This window comes from Calonectris borealis, chromosome 29, assembly GCF_964195595.1.
Source record: "Calonectris borealis chromosome 29, bCalBor7.hap1.2, whole genome shotgun sequence".
NCBI lineage: Eukaryota > Metazoa > Chordata > Aves > Procellariiformes > Procellariidae > Calonectris > Calonectris borealis.
The window spans coordinates 1,700,838-1,719,866 of NC_134340.1; the positions used below are offsets into that span (position 1 = coordinate 1,700,838).

Consider the following 19,029-nt stretch of genomic DNA (forward strand, 5'->3'; position numbering starts at 1 on the left):
TGCTCGGCGTCGGTACGGCACCGGTGCCGCGCGGCTCTGCTCTTCCCGCGGGGTGGCAAGAGTCAAACACCAAACCCTTCCCCCCCCCGCCCCCGGGGCTGTTTGCCATCCAGCTGAAGCTTTTCACCAGATTTTCAATTAAAATTACTCCTTCGCGGTCGTAATTTTAACGCTCGTTATTCGGATTTAATCCGCGGAGGAGAAAAGTCCTCATCCACGTCCAGCTCCGCCAGCGAAGGATCTTGGCTCGCTCTTGACCACGGTGGCACCTGAAGCCCTGTTTGGTGTTACTAATAATTCCTGCTACCTAATAATTATTACCTAATTACCTAATAATAATTCCTGGTAGCCCTAATTCGTGTTATTTAGTGTCTCTTTATAGAGAAGGGTGGTGGGAATCCGAGTCATTGGCAGGAACAGGAGGTTCCCAGGGCTTTTTCTGCAGGTTCCCGAGGATTTTTCCCTATTATTTTTCTATTTTTGTACGCGTCCTTGTTTGTTTTTAGAATGGGCCAAAAAAAGGAACGGGTGCTGCCGGTGGGGAAGGAATGGCTTTGCTTTTTTTTTTTCTTTTTTTTTTTTTTGGAAACTGCTTTTTGCGGATTTTTTTTCCCCGAAACCTTTTGTTTCGCCGATGCAGCCGAAAGACGGAAAGTTGAGCCCTTCTTTAAAAAAAAACCAACTTTTTTTCCTCCTTCTCTTTCTCTTTCGGAGGCAAAATGGAAAAAGTTGTTCCACGAGCAGTGGAAGGGATGAAGCCGGGTTTCCTTCGAGCGCGAGCTGGCGAGACTCTCCGGTGTCTAACACGGGGCTGTGCCCACCGCGCAGCGGGGCCATAACCGGATCTTTCGCCTCTGCTCTCCCACCCCTGGTCGGGAAACCTGAAGGGAATCCCTTGCGTCCCGGGAAGCTCTTCTGCTCCGCCAAAGGCTGCCAGCGGGTCCAGGAGTCGGGGGGTCGGACGAGCAACCTCCATCCCCCGGGAGCCTCGAAGAAGGGAACCTCACACCGGAATTTTCAGCCAAGCAACAACAGCCTTCTCCTTTCGAAAAATCTCCTTTCGAAAAATCTCCTTTCGAAAAATCTCCTCCTTTCGAAAAATCTCCTCCTTTCAAAAAATCTCCTTTCGAAAAATCTGCAGCAACGAAGCTGCAGAGGTTTCGAGCAGCTTCCAGCTCCCCCCGGCCCTGCCCCGTATTTACCACCCGAACGAAGCGCGGGGCAGACGCCGCCGGCCGTGGCATTTTCCCGTTTCTAATTCCGCATGAAATCGTCCCGGGGGTTGTTCCCGCAATCGAGGAAAGTGCAGCACCCAGAGAACGCCTCCGAGCATCGCCCCTCTCTGCGTTTCCCAAGCTCTTTCTCCTCCGTGGCTCTGATATTTTTGGGGTCTAACTCGGACAGCAACTGTTGCCTCCGTCTCTTCCCTCTCCCCGGCCACTAACTTCATAAAATCAGTCGTAACTTAATTATCTTTGAGACCCGCACCTCCCCGCCACGTTCAGCATCCCGCGCTGCGAGGGGTGGCCGCGGTGCCAGCGTCCCCGCTCCCGTAAGGAAAACCGCCGGCAGCCCCGGGAAGCACCGAGCCGGTTGGGAAAAACCCTTCCCGGGCGTTACAGGCAGCTGCCTGCAGCTGAGGTTGGATCATCCCCCCCCCCCTCGCCGGAGCTGCGGGCAGGGAGGGGAAGAAGGGGACGGGGACGGGGAGGTGGCACAGGACGGGGACGATCCGCGGCGCGGCGGGACGGGAAGCACCGGCGGCGGGGGGGGGACCGGGGCCCGAGTCGGAGCAGGACACGAGGCAAAGCAGCGCGGGTCGCGGCAATCTGCTGCTCGACGAGAGGTTTGGGACGAGAAAATGGCATTTTCAGCCATAGGAGCGTCGGCTGCTGGGTTTTTTTTTGGTTTTGGTTTTTTTTTTTTTTGACAAAAAAAATGTGCGTCCCACATTTTCTGCTTTTTGACAAGATGATGTGAAAGGGAAACAATCCCGCTGGAGCGAGAATCAAACCCAAAGATTCCCATTTTCAGGATCTCTGCAAGGTCTTTTAGAAAAGAGCTTTCCTTCTCGCTCCTCCTTTTTTCAGGGGAAAATCAGAAGATGCAGAGAGGCGTGAAACTTTTTGGGTGCATCCAAGGGAACACGACTGCTTTTCATACAAAGCAGATTTGAAACCAATTCCTTCACAGCAGAAAATTCTCAAAGGAGAAAACCAGGGCGAGAAGTTCACATGGCAAAAAAAACCCCGCTCGTCATCCGCCCGTCGCCCTGCCGTCCCCAGGCCCCCCCACTCTAGCGGGGGTCCCCCCGCGGCAGGACCCGCGGCAGGTCCCGCTCTGCCCGGCGATGTTCCCGCTCCCGTGATCCCAGCTGCCACGGGAGCAGATTTCCAACCCGGAGAGGTGAGAGCGCGGCAGGGAACGCCGCACGTCTGGAGGAGACGATGCCCCAGCAGGATGCGGTCGAGTTCCCTTGGAGCAGGGAGAGCCCCGGGCTTTGGGGAAGGGTGAGGGCGAGGGCGAGGGTGAGGATGAAGATAAAGATGAGGATGAGGATGAGGGTGAGGGTGAGGATGAGGGTGAGGATGAGGGTGAGGAGGGTGAGGATGAGGATAAAGATCAGGATGAGGATGAGGGTGAGGATGAGGATGAGGATGAGGATGAAGATAAAGATGAGGATAAGGATGAGGATGAGGGTGAGGATGAGGGTGAGGATGAGGGTGAGGGTGAGGAGGGTGAGGATGAGGATGAGGATAAAGATCAGGATGAGGATGAAGATAAAGATGAGGATGAGGGTGAGGATGAGGGTGAGGATAAAGATGAGGATGAGGATGAAGATAAAGATGAGGATGAGGATGAAGATAAAGATGAGGATGAGGGTGAGGATGAGGATGAAGATAAAGATGAAGATAAAGATGAAGATAAAGATGAAGATGAGGATGAGGATGAAGATGAGGATGAGGATGAGGATAAAGATGAAGATGAAGATGAGGATGAGGATGAGGGTGAAGATAAAGATGAGGGTGAGGGTGAGGCTGAGGATGAGGACGAAGATAAAGATGAAGATGAGGATGACGATGAGGATAAAGATGAAGATAAAGATGAGGATGAGGATAAAGATGAGGATGAGGATCAGGATGAGGATGAAGATAAAGATAAAGATGAAGATAAAGATGAGGATGAGGATGAAGATAAAGATGAGGGTGAGGATGAAGATAAAGATGAGGGTGAGGGTGAGGGTGAGGGTGAGGATGAGGATGAAGATAAAGATGAAGATGAGGATGAGGATGAGGATAAAGATGAAGATAAAGATGAGGATGAGGATGAAGATGAGGATGAGGATGAAGACGCGGCACCAGCAGCTGCCTCTGCCCTTCGCCGCCCCTCCGGCATCCTGCAAAATGCCCGATTTTACGCACCCTGGGGAACGACAACCCCGGGAAGGAGAATTAGGGAAAAATCAGCCCCCCCGGGACATTGAGCCGAGGAAAGGAAAGAAATCGCTGCGTGACTTCAACCGGCTCGGCAGCGTCCCGCTGCCCCGCTAGCCCTGCTCCCCTCCCAGTCCCTGATCAGAACCTGGCACGTCAGCCGGGCTGCGAGGAAACGAGAAGCGACAGCGAGGAGCAAAGCCGGCGTGATCCCAGCCCGGGCGCGCACGTGGCACCCAGCGTGCCTGTCTGGGCGCCTCAGCCGTCCCCCGCCTGATTAAGGAAACCCCCCTCTCCACATTCAAAGAGATTTTCTCAGACTTAAAAGCTTGCAATGGCCAGGACTTTGCCGGGCATGGAGAAAGCCGCAGGGGTTGCGTGGCTGAACCCCGCTCCCAACACCCGATCCCCGGAGGTGTCCCCGCAGGGGATGGTCCCCAAAAGGCAGTCGGGGGGTTGAACCCCTCTTGAACCGGGGCCGGGTACGCTCATCCCGGAGCAGCTCTGCCTCTCGCTAAATATCCCAGCGGGATAAATCCCTGCACCTCCCCAGGACCCCCCCAAAAAAAGGGGATCTCATGTTTACCGTGGTTTTAAAACATAATTTGAACAGATCAACTTGTATTGGTGGTACCAGCGCCGTTAGAGCCCCCCAGCCCACCCGGGAGAGGAGACCCTGGCTCGGCCAAGCCCCCGGAGCCACCGCTCGCTCCCCCTCCGCCAGCAAAATGAAATCAAGAGGCTTCTGCCTCGATTCATCCAGGTCCCGGTTGCTCCTCATCCTTTCCGAGATGCTGCCAGAGCCATTCGGGGTTGCATCCCTCCGGCAGAACGGAGCCGCAGGCGTTAGAGGGAGGGCAGACGCATGCAGCGGCCCCTGAAAACCCACTTAAAATCCTATTTGGTAGCAAATTTACAGCTTGTGCCTTCACGGCTCTATAAATGCTTGATGCTGGGGAAGCTTCGAAGCTTCCTCATCCTCATCTTTACCTTCATCTTTGTCTTTATCTTCATCCTCATCCTTATCTTCACCTTCATCATCTTCATCTTTATCTTCATCTTTATCATCTTCATCTTTATCATCTTCATCTTTATCATCTTCATCTTTATCTTCATCTTTATCATCTTCATCTTCACCTTCATCTTTATCATCTTCATCTTCACCATCTTCATCTTCATCATCTTCATCTTCACCTTCATCTTTATCATCTTCATCTTCACCATCTTCATCTTCATCATCTTCATCTTCACCATCTTCATCTTCATCATCTTCATCTTTATCTTTATCCTCATCCTTATCTTCATCTTTATCTTCACCTTCACCTTCATCTTTATCATCTTTATCATCTTTATCTTCATCTTTATCATCTTCATCTTTATCTTCATCTTTATCATCTTCATCTTCATCATCTTCATCTTCATCATCTTCATCTTCATCATCTTCATCTTCATCACCTTCATCTTCATCACCTTCATCTTTATCTTTATCCTCATCCTTATCTTCATCTTTATCTTCACCTTCACCTTCATCTTTATCATCTTTATCATCTTTATCTTCATCTTTATCATCTTCATCTTTATCTTCATCTTTATCATCTTCATCTTTATCATCTTCATCTTTATCTTCATCGCAGTTCTCCAACTACTCTTGGAGAAGCCAAGTTCAACCGGGAACCACCAAGAAACACGAGATAAAGTGGGCCCGTGCGCGGCGGGGACAAAGCCGGGCCGCTGGGACCTGACCTGGGCGAGGGGAGACGGCTGGTGGGGGGGAGATGGAAATCAGCACCAGGAGCAGGAACGGGCTCCCGGGATGGGGGATTCGGGAAAGAAACCAGTAAAAATCTTAGAGCAGCCCTAACCCTGCTCCGAGACGAGACGAGGATGAGGAAGGATGCTCGAACAGCCTGAAAACCCGCCTGCGCCCCAGCGGGTTCCGTTCCGAGGCGGCTCTGCCGGCGAGACGTGCCGAGCCCGGCGCGTTTGGGCTCTTTTTCTTGCCATCCACCAATATTCCTTCCGCTCCCGATGTTCCTCTCCTCGGCTTTGGATGCAGATCCAGCTTTTCATGTGGTGCAAACACAGCGTTTCTGTGGGTGCCAAGGACTGTGTGTAACTCGTCGGCTTGGGAGTGTTTGCGTCTTGGACCATAAGGGAACAGAGAACGCTGCCCAAAATGTTTACGGTATTTTTAGGCCAAGACAAATCTGTTCGACGCCGCGAGCGCCGCAGTCTGAGCATCCCGGAGAGGCTGGGTGCTGACTAGCACGGCGGGGAACCGCGCCTGCAAAAACCCGGCGTTTTCCCAGCGGATGGGCACTACCTGGCTCAAACGGGCCAAAAAAGAGATTTTTGAACCATTTCTAAGGCCCGTACGCAACCGTGCGCTGGCAGAACCGTCTCCAAACCCCGGCGAGGGCAGGCAGGTGCTGCCGCTTGTTTGGCCGTGGCTCAAGCGCGGCGGCGCGGCGGTGGGAACTGGGTGAAAACTTCAAGTCCAAACCTCTCAAAAAAGCCACGTTTCACAGAGGGGGGGGGGGGAAAAACGCAAAAAAAAAAAAGCAAGGTTGGTTTTTTTTCCTTCTCCTTCATGAAACCGAAGCCCGAGCGCGTTGGCCCGAGATGCACCAAAGGGATTCACAGGCTGAAGCCGCGCGGCCTCGTGCCGCACCAGATCCGAGCGGAGCGGCTGCCTCCGCGGGGCCGTGCCGCTCCGTTCGATCGTTAACGACTCCGCGGGCGTTAATTTATGCCCGTCTGTAATGTCAGTAATTACCCAGCCAAGCCTTTCGTTTGCCTGCGCTTGCCCAGGGTAAAGGCAGCTGCCCGCGCGCTGCGAAGCGAGCGGCTCCCACCTTTGCGGGTGCTGCCGAGGGAGAGGATGCGACCGATGGCCGAGACGCCGCTGGCACCCTCCTGCGAGCCAAACGCCCGGTGCTCGAGCCCGGCGATGCTCTGCCAGCGCCAGGGACGAGGACAAAGCGGTGGGGAGGGCCAGCGCGGGGTCACCGACAGCAAACGGTGGCCGAGCATCTCCTGCGACGCTGGCGGGCTGGAGGAGGAGGGAGGTCTTGGTTTGGACGCGGTGCCCTTGGCGCCCTGGGGTTGGTCAGATGGGACTCGCCGTCCTTGGAGACCCAGAAAACGCAGCCGGACAAACCTTGAGCAACCCCACCTACCCCTGAGGTCTTTGAGCAGGACCAGAGGGACCCAAAGGTTCCTCCCGACCTGAATTACTCTGCGATTCAGCCGCTGGTGCCCTCCGACAACCCCACCGCGGGTGGCTGAAACGACGGACAGGGGCAATGTCACCAGCTGCACCGAGGCACCCCAGTGCAGCACCCTCGGGAGATGCCTCCAAAACCATCCCCTGGGTTGCCTGGACCGCGGGGAAGCCCCCCAAAGCAAACCTGCACCCCAATTTTACAGCAGTAGATCAACACATAACTCGAGAAGGCTTCGAACTCCACCACCCAGAACCGAGTATTTTTGTAGGCTGGACCCAAAAGATGCAAAATCAGGCCAGCACCAAGTGTCGGAGATCTGCTCGCTCCCATCCCCACCCCGACCGACCTCCTGCATCCGACTGCGGTGCCAGACCCGGCCCTGGCTCCACCGCAACGGCGAAGCCGGGGAGAGGACGGGCGGCCTCACCTCGATGATGTCCGCGTTGGTCCGGCTCTCGTGGGGCTCGTTGTACTCGGTGTACTTGAGCAGCACCTTGTCCATGTCGGTGCTGGCATACTGGAACAGCTTGTTGGAGTGGTTGAAGATGATGAGGGCGATCTCGCAGTCGCACAGGACGCTCAGCTCGTAGGCTTTCTTCATCAAGCCGAACTTGCGTTTGGTGAAGGTCACCTGAAAGCAAGGAGAGCCGCGGTCAGAAGCCGTGCCCACGCTGCCACGGACCCGGCACCTCCCGGAGAAAACTGGGATGATCGCTGGAGGAAGAGCAAAAGGAAGGGGAGGGCAGAGGGAAGCTTCTGTCCTCAGTTTCCCCAACCGGACAACCACCCCAAGCTCTCCTCTCTCACCTCCCTCTTCCAACCCGTTCGTATCGCTGCCTATTCCGGGATCCTCCAAAGGCAGACACTTCACAAGCACAAAGACGATTATCAGCGTTGGAAATCACATATTGCCAAATCAAGAGAAAATAAATTTCAGCAAAATCCCCAGCAGAGCTACCATCTGTCCGGGGGCTGCGGGTTGTTGGGGTTTGGGTTTTTTTTTTTTTTAAAGTTGAATATTCAAGCAGCGGAGATCTCGTCCTCGCTCGCTGCAGTAGTGCTGCGAGCACCCGACCCTGGGAGCCGCAGAGCCGGGGGGCTTGGCCGCCCCGAAGCAGGTCAGGGTGCTGCTCCGCACCCCTCGCCCACCCCAGCCCTCACCCGCTCTCCTGCTTCCCAGCACCCGCTTCTCTTGGGAGGCTGCTCTTCCCCAAAGGCACCCCGAGCCCCCCCGCACCGGGTGCTGCCTCCCTCTCGCTGTCCCCGTAACCTCGTTGGGACGTTTTTCCGCATCGCCTGCCCACCCGGGGTCACCGCGCTCGTGACTGCGTCCCTCGTCCTCCCAACTTGCCCTGCCTCGAAACGAGCTGTCGTTAAGAGCTGTCAGCTAACGAGGCATCTTTGGCAGGACTGAGCTGGCTGGGGGACGGGGACGGAGCTGGGCGCGGGCTCCAAAACCCGCTCCAGACGCCGGGCAGACGTTGGGATGAATTTCCCAACCCATGCCACGACGTTCCTAACGGGACCCAGCTGGGGCTCTCCATCCCGGCTCCATCCCTCAACTCCCCCGCAACGCAGGGCACGCTGCCGGGGAAAGGCACGACGCTTGGCCGATGCCCTCTTAGGAAATAAAAAAAAAAAAAAAAAGAAGAAAAGGAAAATAAGAGGCAGGGAGGTCGCTGCTTTGCTTTAAGCGTTGCTCTGGGGGGCGAAGCAGCAGCGCGGGGAAGGGCTGGAAATGAGCCGAGGTGCCCTTGGGTGCCGAGAGCTGCTCCCTCGCCCCGCGCGCGTGCACGGGAGGGCTCGACCCCACTTAGGGCCTCCGCCACGGCGTCGATTTTGCAGCCGAAAAGCTTTAATTTGCGGAGTTGAGGGAGGAGAGTGAAGGAGGCTGTTGGCTTCGCTCAGCTCAAGCTGGCGGCGTCACAGTCACGGTCCAAGGAACTTAACGGAGCTTCCCCGTCTGCACCGGCGGTGACGAACGTTGCCGCCGCGATGCCACCGGCAGCACCCAGCAGGCACCCCCCGGGGTCCTGCACCCAGCACCCTTCAAGATGGAGCCGCACCCCTCCGTGCAGTGGGATGGCAGAGCAGGGGCAGCCCCGGGAGCTGCCCACCCCTCCCCGCCGTCTCCCAGAGATGATTAAGCAGTAACGAGATTCGGCTCTAATCGCCTCATCCCCTGGAAAGCGCAGGGCTGGCACCCCGCGCCGCTGCTCCCCGCCACGTGCGCCCGCTCGCACCGCGGTCGGGCTGCGAGCGCCAGCGCTCACGTTGCCAGCGCCCGCCCCCGCGCCGGCGCGTTGTGACACCAATTAAATTATTTGCGGGCCAGCGCTGGGGTCATCGGCAATTCCCCATCCCCGGTGGCATCCCGGACCTCTCGGCCACCCAAAATCGCTGCTGCCGGGCGCCGGCCCTGGGTGCTCCCAGGACGGAGCCCGAGCCGGCAGCACCACGCCGCAGCCGTTGCCGCGCCGAATGACTTCAGGTGGGACCCAGCTGCGGTTTTGCTCCTGCAGCCCGCGGCAGGACGGGCACTAAAACCAACCCAGGGCTCACCGTGCCAGCGGCGTTTCTGGTCTGACGGCCCCGGCTAGAGCCCGGCTGCTCCGCCGCAGCTCCGGCAGCAGCCGCAGCCCGGTACGGCGTGCCTCGCTGTCCCCCACCGAGACGGCCCCGCTGCTCTGACTCACGCTCGAAGCAGCCTGAGGAGCCCTCGGGAGGAAAACGCGCGGTGTCTCCGCCAAGGCAGAGGGAACGGCCGAGGGCGGTTGTTTTTGCAGCCGTCGGTGCCCGGGGACACCTCGCCAAAAAACACCTTGCCGGGTGCCACGAGCCCGCTCGGCCACCGAGATCGAAGGCGACGGGGTGAGGCCAAGGCAGGCGAGCAAAGGGGCAGCTCTCGGCCACGAAAACTAGAAACGAGCCTGGTTTGGGTATTGCCCCGAGGGAGAACGTGGGGTTACCGGCCCCAAATCCACCGACAACCTGAGCAGAGCCAAGCAGAACCCAAAGCACCACATCACCCCTCTCCGGACGAGGGGAACCTCCCTCTGCAGACAGGGAGAGGGCGGAGGAGCACCCCTCTGTCTTGGCACCCCTGTTTCTTGCAGAGAAAAGCACAGATTTGCCATTTAGCCAGCGCCGTCGCACAAAAGCATCGGCGACCGTCGCCCTGCGCATCCACCCGTGAGCCGGGACAGAAACCCCAAACCTTCCCCTACCGCCGGGCACGAGCCTCGTCTAGAAGAATTAACCTTTGTAAGCCTAAGAGGGTAATCAAATCTCATGCTTCAGGGCGTAAGCCGATCACCAAAGGGGTCAGGAAGGAATTACTGCCCCACGCTAGCCGGGGATTTTTGCCTTTCCCCTGATGCAGACCATATTGGCCGTGGCCAGAGTCGGCAGGCTGGCCCTGAAGGACTGATGGTCTGATCTGTCCTGGCAAATCCTCTCCGGTAATTCCTCTAATGACATTAGTGACTCTTACTCGCTCTCCTCCCTTGGTTTTGGCTTCTGCTGTAATCCTGCTCTCCTCCGCGCGGGTTCGTGGTCCGAGCACCCACGGGAGGCAAGGGTGGGACTCACTGACGCCGTAGGTCGGGTGCGAGATGCCGTGGGAAGAGCTTCACCTCTCAAGGGAAGGCTTCGGAGAGCCCCTGTTCCACCTTAACCCCTCCCGAGGTTCACAGCGCCTCGGCGGCCCCGAACCACCATCATCGACGGACTCCGCTCGCAGAGCGAGCGGAAACGCAGGCGGCGCGAGCGGCTCTGCCTCCACCTCCCCGCGCGCCCACCGGTGAATCCCTCTTCCTCCAGCGCATCCACGCGCTATTCCCGTTCCCCCGGCCCTCCCTCTCCCGACACATGCGGGGAGGACGGCGCACGCTCGCCGGCCGCGGCTGGAGCTGCAAACCCAACGTTTCCAGCAGCAGCGCCGGGGAAGCCCACGCGTAATTCAGCAGCGTCGCCGTTGCTCAGCTCCCGGGGTGCGGCACCGGAGAGCCGAGCCGTGCCCCCCGCGCCAAGCCTCGGCGGGGGGGGATGCTGCGGAGACAGGGATGGGCTGAGGATGCTCCCGGCCCCTGGGTTTAAGCCAGCAGCCCACGTAGCGTGGACGCTTCTCACCTCCGAGCTGCAACAACAGCAGGAGAGGAAGGGAAGGGGAATGAGATGAAGCAAGACGGGACATTTCTGAGCCCAGCGACCAGACCCCGGCATTGCACGCGAAGCAGGGGGGTCATCACCCCCTTTACGGAGAAGATAGATGCCCCAGCCCCACGCAGCTCCCGCCGCAGGGGCTGGAGCGGATCAGCAACCCGCTGCCTGGAGCGGCCGTTGGTCACGGAATGTCCTCTCTTCTTTGGGGCGTCCTTGTTTCCCAAAGAAAGGCAGCGGCGAAAAGAATTGATTGCGAAGCCCGCGCTGCTGCTTCGCTGACACCCGACTTCAAGGGGGCTGGGTTTTTGGAAAAGCAAAGCGATACGTGCCGCAGGCGCGCTGGGTTTTGGAAGAACCCGGTCGGGGACGCAGCTGCTGTCAAGGGAAAACCGACGTCCCCCAGAGCCGGGAGCTGGGCTTTGGGGACAATCCTGACACCTCCGACGTGCTGAACCCACGGCACCCGGCCGCGCTGAGCAACTCCCGCTGCTAAACCCCACCTGGGCTCGGTTTGGCCGGGGAGACCTCGGCCGGGGTCTGCACCTCCAGCCCCCCTCGGCCAAGCCCTGCGCCGAGGAGCAGCTCAACGCCCCCCAAAACCACCTCGGGCTTCTGCCTCCTTCCTTTCCCGAAGGCTTATACAAGGCTGCGCCACCAACCTCCAGCGTTACCAAATATTTTCCGTTCATCTGAACTTCCAGCGGGGCTCCCGTAGCTGCAAATCCCTCTCTCCCCCACGCGACGTTCAGCAGCGCTGCCCCATAAAACACAGCCCGGCTTCTTTAATAACCCCTAACGCCCCATTTCCTGCTAATTATGGAACTAAACAGCGCCGTGAGCGACTGGGACATTATCAAAAAACATTTTACGCCCGTCCCATTCCCCAGCCACCAAATAAAGCTGTAATGAAGAAAACCTGCAATTTTCTATTGTTTTGCTGTGGAGCAATAAACCAGTTCATCCCATTCTGTTACTGGCCACTTCTTAAGCCTTAGGAATATATACACGTCCTTTTTTTTTTTCCCCTGGCATAAAAGCAGGAGAAAAGAAGCGGGGCAGGCCACGCTGGGGCATCTGCAGCGGTGGCTGGACCAAAGGCAGAGGTTGGGATCTGCTGGGATCTGCTGGGATCCACTGAGCCAAACTCAAGGACCGCGGGAAGCCGCGGAGCAAAGGGACCTGCCTGAAAATTTTGTGGTTACGGGGAAATACATCGATGGAGTCATCGCAGAGCAAACCCGGTCCAGCAAAACGCTGCCGCTCAGCCGCTCCGACTCCAGGAACACAGAAATTAGGGAAAAATAATCTGGTTTGGGTTTTTCCCCCCCCCCCCCCTCTGAGATAGGCGCATGTATTTCTACGCACACGCACGTGCGTGTCTAGGGCTTGGCTTCAACAGAGCACAAGGAAAAAAAAAAGAAAACCCTGGACCCGTCTAAGTTTTCAATTGAGAAAAAAAAAAAAAAAAAAAATTGGGGTTGTTTGCGTTCAGAAAAATGGATCCTTGTTGTGGCTGTTTTTTATTGGAAAAACCTCACGGAAAATGTCAACTGAAATATATTTTCTGCAAGACAGAGAAAAAAAAAAAAAAGGAACTAAGTGGAGAAGATACTTTCTTCTGGAAAAGCGCTTAGATGGAAACGGCGCGAGGAGCTCCAAGACGAGGAGCAGCGCCTGGGTGGGGGCCGCGGCTCCCCGCCACGGCAAAACGGGGCCGTTTGCCTGGTTCTGGGTATCCGCCTGAATCCGGCCCCGGTGCCGAGTTTCGCCCGTCTGTTTATTTATTACTGGGGGGGGGAAAAAAAGCACCGGTTGGCTCAAAACGGGTCGTTTTGAAGCAGAACCCTTAAAATACCCGACGGGAGGAGAGCGGGTGAGGGGGGAGCGGAGAGCCGAAGGGAAAGCACCGACCTGCCGATTGCGCTCGTCCGTGATCCGCTGGATCTGGATCTTTTTTCTCCCCATCTTCTCCGGAAATCCTCACCGTACCCGGGACGACTTCGGTTCAGGGGAGGGAAAAAAATAACCCCGTTTTAAAACGCTTTCATTAAAAAGCGTGGGGGGCTTTTTTTTTTTTTTCTTTCCCCCGATGAAGCAAAAAAAGCCAAAACAAAAAAAAAAAAAAAAAAAAAAATAGAGTTTTGCGTCGCTCCTTGCTCAGTTCATGGTATCCTCCTGCGCGGTCGGATCCAGCGGGGCTGAGCCGTCAAAAACCTGCGCAAGGAGAGAGACAGGAGTGAGACCGCCCGTCCCCAAACCCCAGCCGGGATCCAGCACCCTCCCAGCACCCTCCCCGCCGCCGGCACGGCTCGGGGCCCCCAGCCCCTCCGCTCCATCCTCCGGCTCAGCACCAGGAGGGTTGCAGAAGGATTTATCCAACCTGATGTCAAAAAAGCCCAAGGATGGAGCCCAAAAACGCCCGCGCCGCAGGACACGTGTGGGCCGGGCACGGCGATGCTCGCCGAGGAGGAGGAGACGGCAGCAACGAGCCCGTGAATCATTATTCCTCCGTGACACTCCAGCCTTTTCTTTTTTTTGCCCTTAATAAAGTCACAAGCAGCCGAGTGGCTGGTGATGAGCTTGGGCAATTTAAATCCGTCTCCAATTTCTGCGTTCATCTTCAATTTGGAATTTTCAAACGTCTTTATTTGATTACTTTTTTTTAAAAAAAAACAAAAAAAACCAACAACCTTATAATTGGGCACAGAAACCTAATTCCGAGGGGCGAGGGGAAGAAGGACGCCGAGGGAAGGCGTCAGCCCCCTCCGGGCACCCGCAGCCCCCGCTGCTGGAGGCTGTACCGGGGCACCCACCCACACGGCCCCCCCAGCCCCATTTCACCCCATTTTTGCAGCGAGGGAGAGAAAGGGAGAAAACCGGCCAGTTCATTTTTTCCGCAGGTATGGGTTTGTTTTTTTTTTCCCTGCTTCTCTCTCCGAGCGGCCAGATAAGAGCAGCGATAACATTTTTTTAAAGCAAGGGTGCCCCGTGCCAAAACCCGGGCAGAGGGAAAAGCCAGTCCCAAAATAGCTTCCTATCTGCCTCGACTTGGCAGCCCTCGGTCTTCTTACAAAAAGCATGGAGAGGGAGAAGAAAAAAAAAAAAAAAAGCTTTTTCTCCCCTCCCCTCATCCCAAATTTCACCCGCAGCAGCCGCAGCCAGCCCCGACCGAGCTCCTCCTGCTCCTCTCCCACCCCAGAGCCCGGAGCTGCCCCCCGCACCCCGCCGAAGCCCCCCAGCCCCGTCCTTCGCCTCCTCATCAGCCCACGCTCCGACAACAAACAAGCCCTGACGGTCTCACTCCCGCACTTGTTTTTTTGGGGTTCATTGAGTCGTCTGAGTCGCTTCATCTTTTTCTCTGTTTTGGGGGGGTTTTTTTGGGTAAAATTATTCATCGCGCGTCGTGCTCTGCGGCTTCAGCGCTGGGTCGGGGAGCCGAGATGGGAACGGGGAGACTTTTCCCCCCCCCGACACCCACAATTTGCTCTCCAGACAAGCAACAGGGAGCCCAGGAAAGGCCGTTGGCAGGAGACTTGGAGAGACGAAGGGCAGCAAAAATCCCTTTCTTTTTCCTCAAATTCCCACCAGGAAGACCCTTCGCAAGGACAAACCACACCGGGATGGCGTTTGCTGCTTGAATCTTTACATCTCAACATCGGTGCGCGCTTCCCCTCCCAGCAGCAAGCGGGAGGGACCGTCCGGCTGCGAGCAGCACCGATGCCGTGGGGGATGCCGAGCCGGTGCCGGGGGGATGATCTTTGCTCCCCATCCCTCTGCGGGCAGCCCCGAAATGGCCGGTCCCGGAACACCGTGGGTCCCAGAGCACGGCGGGTCCCGGAGCACCATCGGTTCCAGAGCATCGCCGATCCCGGAGCACCGCAGGTCCCGGAGCACCATCAGTCCCAGAGCATCGCCGATCCCGGAGCACCACTGATCCCGGAGCACCGCGGGTCCCGGAGCACCGCGGGTCCCGGAGCACCATCAGTCCCAGAGCATCGCCGATCCCGGAGCACCACTGATCCCAGAGCACTGCCGATCCCGGAGCACCCATTGGTCCCGGAGCACCGCTGGTTCCGAAGCATCGCCGGTTCCAGAGCATCACTGGTTCTGGAGCATTGCCCATCCTGAAGCATCACCGGTTCTGGAGCAGCGCCAGTTCTGGAGCATCGCCCATCCCGGAGCATCGCCGGTCCCGGAGCATCGCCCGTCCCGGTGCACCGCCGGTCCCGGAGCACCGCCGGTCCCGGAGCATCGCCCGTCCCGGTGCACCGCCGGTCCCGGAGCACCGCCGGTCGGGCTGGCACCGGTGAGCAGGGGACGCAGGCGCCAGGCTGCCACGAGAGCATCCCTCAAAGGCCGGTGATACGAGAAAAGCCGAAAGGAAAACGAGGATTTTTGTTTCATCCACCCGCTCGGCATTTCCACCACCGCGAGCCCACGCAGGAGAGAGTCCACAGCCCCAAAGCCAGGGGCCGAGGCGAGGATTGCGCACGCGCGGAGAAAATTTGGCGGAGGAGGAATTTTCCGCCGAGTTTGCTTTGCAGCTTTCCCCTTCGGAGTTTGCTATTTCTTTCAACGGGCTGAAAAATATTCACCTTCACCATCTTCAAAACCGCCAGCAGCAGCGTTGAAGTAGCAACAGCTCCGCATCCGGACCCAGGGCAAGCTGCTAATTCTTTCCTTGTGCTGCAGCTCTTGGACAGAGAAACCCTCTGAAAAGAGAGCGGATTTACTGTCCAAACCAGAGAGGAACTCTCCAGAAGCAACAATAAACACTGGAGAACAACGGGCAGTAAATTTAAACGGAGTGAAAGGAAACATATTTTAACACAATTCGCTTGTGGGACTTCTTCACAGGATGCTATCGTGGCCAAAAGCTCCGCGGCGTTCGAAAAAGAGATGGGATGTTTTTAGGGACGAGGAGAAAACCCACGAGCTGGTGCTCCTTACGGTTGGACTCGGTGATCTTGGAGGTCTTTTCCAACCTTAATGATTCTACGATTCTTGCATGGGAGCGGCGGCATTCAAACCACATTCCCCACAAATAAAACCCAGGTGTTTTGATACAAATCACCTTTTTTTCAACCACCAGACCACGTTCCTCCTGCTGCTCTCAAATCCCGACTCCTCGGCACCCGGCTGGATGGGGACCATCGTCCCAGCCTCGGGGCTTCCTCGTGCTGCTTGATAAAGTCCCCCGCAGGAAAAAGGCGACCGAACAACACTTTTTTTGCTTGTCTTCGTGGGGAGAAAAGGAACCGGCCGTGTGATGCTCTTGATCCCCTCCCCTGCACGGGAAGGCGAACCCCCCGCGGCGAGCGCGGTCCTCGGAAGGGATGAAAAGGAGGGATGGAGCAAAGCACGGCACTGCTTGCTGCCCTCCAAACTCCCCCGATGGAGGGGATTTAAAACTTCTCCCTTTTCTCTTCACGTTCCCGGTGTCGGCGTTGGGGTTTTGGGCTGGGTTTATTTGTTTTTAGGTTTTTTTTTTTTTTTTTTTGCCCCAATATATTTTTAAACCCCAGGTATTTTCACGTTTCCTGCCCAGGTGGCTGTTTCAGAAAGTCCGACCACAGGCTCAAGTTTCTGATCAGCATCTGCAAGCGCAAGAAACCTGGAGAGGCTCCCTCCCTCTGCCCACCGCTGCCGCTGCCAGCTCGGACCCAACCCCGGAGCACCCATTCCGCTCCGTGCAGCGAGCCGAGCGCCTCCGGAGCTCCCTTTCCTTCACCTGCAAATTGCTCTGGCTCCCTAATTGTTCACCCCGAAGCATCGGGATCACTCGTGACCCTCCTCCGTCACCAGGTGGAATTTAAGCACCTAAATGTAGCCAAGCACCCAGAGCGCAGGACTTTTCAGAGGAGTTAAACTCCTAAATAACTTTTAACATTTGGGGTCCTGGGTGTTTTTGCTCAATGTAATATCCCCAGTCATTAAATCATCCTTTCTTCCTTCTGAGACAGCAGCTTCTTTCTCCTCAGCCTGGTTTTCCGAGCAAACGAGGCTCACGCCATCCCGTGGTGCCGGCGGGATGAGAAGACACCCACCCCGCACGGCGTCTGAGCCCACCGCACCTTCCCATCCCATTTGGGATGAGGTGCCAACATCCCCAAAAGCCGCCACACCCCAGCGAGCGGCACGAACACCGGCGGATGGGTTAAGCCCAGCCTTTACGAGACACTAGAGAATCTCCACGGCCCTGTAAGGCAAACTGGCTTGTCCAAAACGTGACCCAGCGCCGTCCTAAACAAGGCTGGGGACAGCTCAAACCTCCCGGGGTGCGGCCGGGTTGGAGCGGGGCCGGGGCTCACGGCCACCCCGGGCACCCGTGGCCGCGCTACCGCCATCCCCAGTGGTACCCGTCTCCATGGCGACCATCTCCACGCAACCACCGAGCATCTCAGCGGCTACACCCCGCGTGGAGGAACCGCCGGGGTCCGAGGGTACGGAAGGGGATCTGCTGTAAAGCAAATCCCGGGCGTTGCGCCGAGCGAACGGTGCCGGTAAAAAGTCATCGCGTCCCTCTCCAGCATCCGGAAACCTCGGCAAGGATGGGGAAAGGGGAAATTCGGCATCGCCCCGGGGAAGCGGCGCTGGGCCGGAGGCAGCCCGTTAGCGCCCGCATCCCTCCCGCGTGCCCTACGCCCCCCTCGCGCGCTCGCACAAGTATGACTATCACAGCAATTAACACACGTGCCAATTAACTACAAGCAGGTGCTGGTTAACTCTGTGCTGAGTAATTCGTACCCGGCTCCAAGTAAATTGCTTGGAATTGGAGAGACGGGCGAGGGAGCAGAGTTAGCGTTTTGCAAATGGGGGAAGAAAGAAAAAGCGAAGAGGGATCTCAGCTGGGAGATGTTTTTACAAAACAAGGAATTCGGGGGTGCTGAATCCACGGCTCCAAGAGCTGGGGAGGCAGGAGAGCTGACATCTCTTCCAAGTCCTTATTTCTGGATTTTTTACCGACTACGCGTATTTCCCATCTATTTTACCTGCTTCTACATGGTTTCACCTTGGCATCGCACGAGCAGCAGGGCTCTTTGCACCGCTCCAAATTTCCATTTCTACTGAACAGCCCCGTATTTCCCTCTGCACCCGTAGGGGCACTTAGAGTCCCACATCCACCTCCTATGGCCATTTGCTATTTTTAATATATACTGTTCTGGCATCTTTTTTTTTAGTTGCCTCCTTCATAAAGTTAGCGGTGACACGGCCGCTCCTCTCGAAGGCGAGGATATTAAACTTGTCCTTCCTTAAAACCCCACCTTGCCAAGCCTTGCGCTCTCAGCACGATGTCAGCTTAAATAAACCAAACGTCGGCTGCGCAGCTGCGAAGGAAAGATCAAAAAGACGAATCCAAAAGCCCGAGGAAGATAAATAAAGGCAAATAAACGCATCCTTTCCAAAAACGTATTTTCCTTTCGAGCTCCGCACGGCCTCGCTCTTCCCAGCCCTGCGCTCACGTGCGGCACCGCGCTCCCCAATCCACCCGTGCCGGCGTTAGGAGTTGACGGCAAAATTTGGATGGGATCATCACGGCAGCGGTTGGAGGGACGTTTTCCCCATCCCCCAAACCGGGGCCAGCGCCACGGGGACGTCCTCGGCCGCGGGGAAACCTGCGGAAGCAGCTTCAAAGGCCAGTCGGAGGCTGGGGGGGGGGAAAAGGAAGGAAAAGGGAACAGAAGAAAAACGCTCTCCTGTGAAGATGCTGAAAGGAGCGGCATGGCTCATCTTAGGGAGGAGGAGAACGGGAGGATGTCTGGTAAGGACACAGAAAGTCCCAAATCGAAGGGAGAAAAGCAGGTGACAGCGATGGAGGAGCACAGCCCGACCCGGCCGCCCGCTCTGCCCACGCACCGAACGCCCTCTCTGCAGGACAAACCCATCCTTTTCCCCGGGATTCGCAGGGATTTTCCCAAAGATGGGTTTATCCTCACGTGGCTCCATCAAGCCAAGGGGCCGGCTGAGAGTAACGGGTCCGAACGCAGCGGGACGAGGGGTCCTCTCCCCCGGGACCGAATTCACCGAGCCCAGCCCAGCAGAACCAACATTTTGGGGAGCTCAGGGTTTATCCGCAACGCAGAAACGACCGCAATAACACCCTGCGTGGACGCCTCCCCCCCTCTTGGAGCATCTCCGGGCGAGGCGGGCCGTTGCAAGAGACCTTCAGCGGGCAACCGGTGGGGACGTGGCGTACGAGGTGC

The 19,029-nt window shown here is 57.0% G+C and overlaps 2 protein-coding genes across 3 annotated transcripts in view; both read right to left on the bottom strand.

Annotated features, from left to right (window-relative positions):
• Positions 1-19,029, bottom strand: part of MEF2D (myocyte enhancer factor 2D) — an 81,521-nt gene that overhangs the window by 23,408 nt on the left and 39,084 nt on the right. Inside the window, exons 3-4 of one of the 2 annotated variants that reach the window (XM_075176340.1) lie at positions 12,737-13,039; positions 7,089-7,292 (exon numbers count right to left, since the gene is read on the bottom strand). In XM_075176340.1, the coding sequence (XP_075032441.1) occupies positions 7,089-7,292; positions 12,737-12,790 (258 nt within the window). In that variant the 5' untranslated portion in view covers positions 12,791-13,039. Of the gene's footprint in view, positions 1-7,088; positions 7,293-12,736; positions 14,854-19,029 lie in introns of those variants that run through there. The other variant, XM_075176341.1, reaches the window with a different exon arrangement.
• Positions 3,712-6,467, bottom strand: LOC142094073 (uncharacterized). The gene is made up of 5 exons (XM_075175910.1): positions 6,290-6,467; positions 5,843-5,937; positions 5,698-5,757; positions 4,905-5,076; positions 3,712-4,874 (listed from the first exon to the last, which is right to left on the bottom strand). Exons 1-5 carry the CDS (start codon positions 6,465-6,467, stop codon positions 4,363-4,365), a joined length of 1,017 nt encoding a protein of 338 aa, XP_075032011.1. The 3' UTR covers positions 3,712-4,362.